Source organism: Acyrthosiphon pisum, chromosome A1 (assembly GCF_005508785.2).
Source record: "Acyrthosiphon pisum isolate AL4f chromosome A1, pea_aphid_22Mar2018_4r6ur, whole genome shotgun sequence".
Lineage (NCBI taxonomy): Eukaryota > Metazoa > Arthropoda > Insecta > Hemiptera > Aphididae > Acyrthosiphon > Acyrthosiphon pisum.
The window spans coordinates 54,244,044-54,250,706 of record NC_042494.1 but is presented as its reverse complement, the minus strand read 5'-3'; the positions used below and the strand labels follow the sequence as shown (position 1 = coordinate 54,250,706).

At 26.2% G+C, this 6,663-nt stretch overlaps 1 protein-coding gene across 1 annotated transcript in view; it reads left to right on the top strand.

The window, feature by feature from the left end:
* LOC100163707 (semaphorin-1A) overlaps window positions 1–6,663 on the top strand; it is a 184,347-nt gene that overhangs the window by 22,138 nt on the left and 155,546 nt on the right. Inside the window, exon 2 of the mRNA XM_008186929.3 lies at window positions 3,535–3,980. Coding sequence (XP_008185151.1) covers window positions 3,869–3,980 — 112 coding nt within the window. The 5' untranslated portion in view covers window positions 3,535–3,868. The remainder of the gene's footprint in view (window positions 1–3,534; window positions 3,981–6,663) is intronic.

Below are 6,663 nucleotides of genomic sequence, written 5' to 3'. Positions count from 1 at the left end.
CCCAAAAATTCTAAAAAATCCATTAACGCAGGTTTATTTTTATAGTCATTTTAGGTACAAATTGGACGAAATTACATATTAAAACCTAGGATAACTATTTAGTTATTTTGTTGTGATTGTATAATATTACTCGTGGGCCACTTGAAACTTCTAAAGTATACTATTATATATCTATGATAGTACCACGGTTTTTTGTTGATGTATAACGCGTTATAAGTACCTAATAAAATATTATGATATGATTAATTTGGAATTTATTATAGGTACCTAATATAATATTATGTCTTATACCTAGACTAACATACCGTCTCCGCTCAGAATTGTTTTTCTTATACAATGATATTATATCATTGAATTCAAATTTAATACCATCCATTATACAGTGACCCACTTGTAACCTACTGTACAGCAGAGCGACATCCACTTACCCACCTTTTTATTTTTCGTAACAGGTGTTTTATTTTTAAATTTAAGAATTAACTCGTAAATCCAGAATTATGTGTTTACGTCATTCATATATTCTGAACTCTTGTCAAAATGATCTTTTTAGGTCAAACAGTTATAAAACTTTTTTGGAATCAATAATCGTAGGATACAATTGGATATTTCGAAATAGAAGTTTTTCATGCCAGTTTTATTTTTATATCAGATTACAATTAATCAAATTATTTTTAGATGTTTCTTCAATTGTTATTGTTTTGTTTTTATTCAATACTGTCGTTTGATATAATAATATTTATAAAGTATAAGTCAATAATCATAATATAATAAACTTTTAAAATTTAATCAAAACTTTGTTGTGGGTATTGGAGGTAGAAATAAAATACTAGATGTATTTTACGTTTAAGAAATTATATTGTTTAATTAAACAAGATATTATTAGTAGAATTGACAGGATATTAATTGATTGAAAAGGATAAAAACTTACTTTTGTGTGGACTGTTGATTGTTTTATTTAACTGTATACTCATAAAACCTTGTAGTTTTTTTACTGTAAATGTAAAGTAAGTGAACAGAAAATAATATAAATTATGAAGCCAAAATTTAAGATTTTGAGTGGAGTAATGAATGTATTGATTTTACAATGATGCGTGTTTTTATTTTAAATTTTTTATTTGTAAACCTTTTGGGACAGTAAAAATGCTTTGATTTTCTTCAACAGCATATTTTCTTGTAGGAAAGTGAATCTATTTGGTACTTTTTTGGGTGGTGGGGGTCAAAAGTAAACATTTTCTAATAAATTAAAAATACGCCTGGAAAACCAACATAAAAATTAAGGAAAAACTGAGATTTTTACGCAAAACCAGTTTTTGAAAAAATCAATTTTGTTTTTTGGTGAAGGTAACACTAAACAAATAACTGTAGATGCAATTTTCAGTGACTGTTTATATTACCAATATAGTGACTCTTTTTGAGGTATTTATAATAGGCACTAAAAAATTTCAAATCTTATTAATTTTTTTTTTTTTTTTTATTTATTTATTTAAGCATATTTACAATCTATACAATTTGTACAATAAGTAAATTTGATAACATAGATAATAGTAAAATGACTTGAATGTCTTGAGGGGGGAAAACCGTCCATCAACAGTACCTCCTATTTAATTTGATGGGTTCAATATGGAGACCGTTAGGCAAGAGCGTGTCTTGGCCATTTTCTTTTTATTCTTCTCAGAGGATTGTTGGGGATAGTTATTTTAAAATTATTGTTAGTCAAAAAATTTGAGCGTAAATCCACAAAAAAAATTATGAGCAATATAGTATATATTTGACAAAAATCATTAAAATCACAACATCTGGCAAATTATATCGAGTTGGAAATTGATAACAATGTTTCTATTTCTATTTAAGTTTTGAAAATGTTGTACAAGATTTTCCTTAAGTTTCCCTACGTTTAATAAAAAAAAGTTTACTGGTAGTCAAATTAATTTTTACGAGCGTTTGAAGTTCGACATTGGATATTCACCTGTAAATAATTAATAAATTCTCATATACCTACCTAACTATTCTCTTAATATATTGTTATTGTTTCCAAACTAATAATCGTAGATACTTGAAATATTTTGACTCGTTTTGAGTTATTTATAGACATCTTAAATTTTTAATTTTCAATTTTTTAGTATTTTATTCTATAAATAAAAATGTATTCGTTGGGGAAAAACGATTGAAAATTTAATACAATGTTCGTCATTAGTAGTTATAATAGCAGTTAAAATTATTAAAGAACTACACTCACGATTTTTTTCTATAAAAATTTTAAGTTCAAATTTTGATAACATTTATCAAAATCACGAACATTTTCAAATTATTTTATAGGTAAAATTAATAATAAAATATAAATTAGTTATAAAATATTAAATTTTTACAGCTAAGGATTGAGAATTTCAATCAAGGACTCTTATAAAATGTAACTATTTAATAGTTCATACTGTAACCAACAAATCTAAAAAGTATATAAAAATTGTTATATATTATATTGTCATTGTGTATTATATAGATTTTTAGTTCAAACTTGGACGAAATTACAGATTATATTAAAGCCAAGAATAGCGGTTTTAGTTATTTTTTTGTAATTTAAATATGGTGTTTGTGGGTATATTTCATACACACAATGACATTTTAAATCGTAATTTTATTGACAAAAATGAATTTAACCTACCTACTGTTGTACTGAAGCGTAATAGTAAAATATATTACTTTAATCACAATAATATCATCTAGTCTTGACTCTCTAGATACCTTATTTACAGCAAACCGTTACCCACTTACCTGTTTTTTATTTTCTTTATTATAAATATTGATTTTTTGCGCATAATTAGTTGAATAATTTCCTTGTTAGTCACACATATTTTTGTTCACAATTAAGTACTTGAAAGTTGTCTGTGAACAAGAAAATAAAATTATTTTGTTTTAAAATATTCTTACCACGGTACAATTGATTTTAGTTTTATTAAATGTATAAACATTTTAATTAATTAATTAAATTCTATGAAATTGGTTATGCTGATATCCATCAATTCATACACAATAATTGTAATATGTAGTTATAGGTATATTAAATGCTATTTTGAATTATTTGTATTATAAATTAAGGCCGTAGCATATTTTATTATTTTACACCTCCAATTTAATTACTTTTAACCAAAGTGGTGGTGTAAATGGTGTAAAATAGTATACTGTGTTAATCCTTTTTTCCTATTGAAAATATAAAATATTTATAATCTGTGTTTTATATATACAATAAGCAAATGTATTGTAAAAATTAAAAAAAAAGACGTGGTTCCGCGATTGAGGGAAGCGTCCAGTGACACTTATTCAAAACTACGAACTCGGTGTTTACTTACACTCAGTTATAGGTCATCAATATCGCGTGGATTTGACAACTTGTTTTTAATTATTTAATTTTAATGATTAAGCAGTTATAGTCAATAATTTATTCAAATGTGCCTATATATTTACTGTACAGCGTTAGCTGCTGTTAGTGAATAATTCATTGTCGGATATAACGTTAACGTAATGCATTTTGCTTTTCAGGTCCATGTGGTTGACAAAAGTGTGGAGCGCCGCCGCTGCCGTCGTCAGATGACCATGCGCCGGTCGGGTCGTTGTCTCGGGTTCGCATTGCGTCAGTGGTGCTAAGTCGAACCGCAGACGACAGTAACGCCGCAACCGTTTAATAACGTGTACGCGCGCTCTCTCGATCCAAACTATACTGTGAATACTCGTCGAATATAAACGCTGTTAATATACCCAAGTGCGGTAGCAAATATTCATCATCGCGTAAAATTCGTCCACAAGGTTTCGAGTTTTTTTTACACGTTCAATAAAAAAATTTAGTTCGATGTGAAACGTTTCCGCCGACTATACAATGAAAGGAGCATTATTCGTCGCCGGCCTACTGCTGATCATTGCTCAGTGGTGGGTACCCACGAGCGCAGGATGGCAAGAGAACGTGCGACCAAAAATATCGGCTGTTCGAAGTAAGTTTCATTTTCATTTTTTCGTTTTTTTTTCCTCTCTTTTGGTTAGGGTTCAATTAACGGTTAATTCATCGGACCCACGAGGGAAATGTTGCCCTTTTGGCCAGATGTAATTTCAGAAGGGGTGCTCTATAGTATAGACGGCAGGGGTTCCTATATAGAGTAGACTCGATGCGCAATGGATGAATCGCACGCAATCCTATATTTTTACTGGGGGGTATTACAAATTTTAGCCAGTGATTGATGAAATGATGAATCATTCGAATTTTTAAACCCAGAATATTGCATAGTACCTACCTACCTAAATAAGTCGTATATTATATTTTAAAGGTAGTATCGAAACGCAAAACAAGAATTAATCTCGTTTTCGTTGTAAATGATAAATTGTTAATATAATAATATATTATAATATTTAATACCTAGTCCTTTTCTCAGCTTATTAGATTAATATAAAATATTAAAAAATATTAATATATTATTTAGATTATAAATATTATTTATATTTTAATTTTACTACTCGCATTAAATAATTCATTTTATTTGATTATATTTGATGTAGTAAAATGTTTTGTATTTAATAAATAAGTTACGTTTCAAGAAGAAATGTATACAATACTGTATGTCCCTACTTAATATTGTATTCTACTATTATAGTAACTATCTCTGATAGATAATTTTATTAATTTGGATCTCTGATAAAGAAATTAATTACTGGGTACTGCAGCAGTTGATCACTATTCGACGCTGATAATGAACAAATTGTTCTTCAAAGAACATCTGTTTGGATCATTTTGGATCCTTTAAGATTAACTGTGTTAACATTATACATAGATACTCTTAAAATATTAATGATTCATTATTTAAATATTTTGTATCATCGATGATTAATTTGTATTGTATATTTTTTTGTGTTCATATTTAATAATTAGTTTTCCTACAATATAAAATTAATTTCATATTTTTTATTGTACTTATGTTTTATTTCCTTATTTCCTTATGTTTTAATTTTTCTTAGATTTTGTCTTTCTTTAGTTTTGGATGTATAGTGTATAATATATTATACTGTATATTGTTTAGGTATTATATTGTAGTAAGTATATTATGGTTTTTGATAATTTAATATTATAGTTTGATATGTATTTAAATCTACGAATTTCGTGTATCAGGTGATCTACGTTTAACTTTTAAGTGTAGTTAGTGATCTATCAGATTTTAAAAATATTTTGTAACGGTTACATACCTACACATTTATTTTTTAGCAGTAGTAGAGTCAACGAAGTGCGCTTAATTCTTGCATTATTAGTCACTCATTATAGATAATACAATTTATATATACGATATTTTACTCTGAATGATGATAATATAATTACATAATGTATTATGACCACGCATAAGCATAGCGGTATAGGTATGTTGAATTCCGATAATAGTGTTATCTATGAAATAGAGTTGAATGTAGTTACGCGATCAATGCCGGGAAATAGTATATTTTTTAATGCATTTTTGTTGAATATTTGATTTATTTTTAAAATCCTTAATAACTACCTACTAAAGAAAGTTGTAATAATAAATTATAAATCAGTTTTATATATTAAAAAAAGAGATGTTGTGGTAAATCACCATTCTGTAGTAGATTACCTGCTACACTAATGTCCTACGAAGATTATATTAATCATAAATTATTTTCTTATATATAATATATTATCATCAAAGAATATTAAAGTGTACAGTTCTGTACGTGTACCTACATACATTTGAATCTTTATTTGAGATTTATAAGATCTTGAAATATTTGTTAAATTGTAGGTACCATTTCAATTATTTTGAAATCATAAGTATTGATTTAAATATATTAATAAAATAATACCTACACTAATTTTTGTTTCAAATAAATATATTTACTTTCTAATTAAAATACAAAAATTATTATTGGTTTAGGTACATCGAAGTTGTTTTTTTCCGGAAAATGTTATAAAAAAAATTAATTTACTTAACATTTCCATTGAGTGCTAATTGAATACATTATGATGATGATATTTAGTGGTTATTTAGTGTCAATTTTTTTAAACAATTTTCTAGATTTGTTATAATAGTTTTAGGTATCAATAGATTAGTATCTACTAAAACATTTTTAAAATAACTCATTTTTTTTCATTTTATTGCTAATCTGATTGTTAATTTATGTTTAAATACTGTAATTCTTAGGTAGGCATCTAAAGAGTTAGTATTGATAGTTATTTAATCAAATATTTGAATATATATTTTAAAAAATAAAATTTTTGAAATGATTATGATATAATAATTATACCTCGTTTTTGTGTTGTATGTTCTATCTAAAACTTCGTTTGGTGTTAGATCATAAAAATGTCAACTTAATATAAATGTTTGTATTTAATATTATCCAACTTATTTTTTCTTCTACAATTTATCAATCATTGCTTATGTTATATTTTAGAGTATTATTACGTTACTAACTTATTTAAAAGAATGCCAAATTAACTCATATACAGACCAGTTGTTCAAATAAGTCGAGTGACGACCCACCTATGCTTGATTTGAAAATGTATATTTGGTAAAACATTAGGTAGGTATATGTTATTTGTGTATGAATATAATTTTTATTTTTTAAATATTTTAGCAGTTACCTATAACAAATATTGTTTGGATTGGTACAATTTAGCTA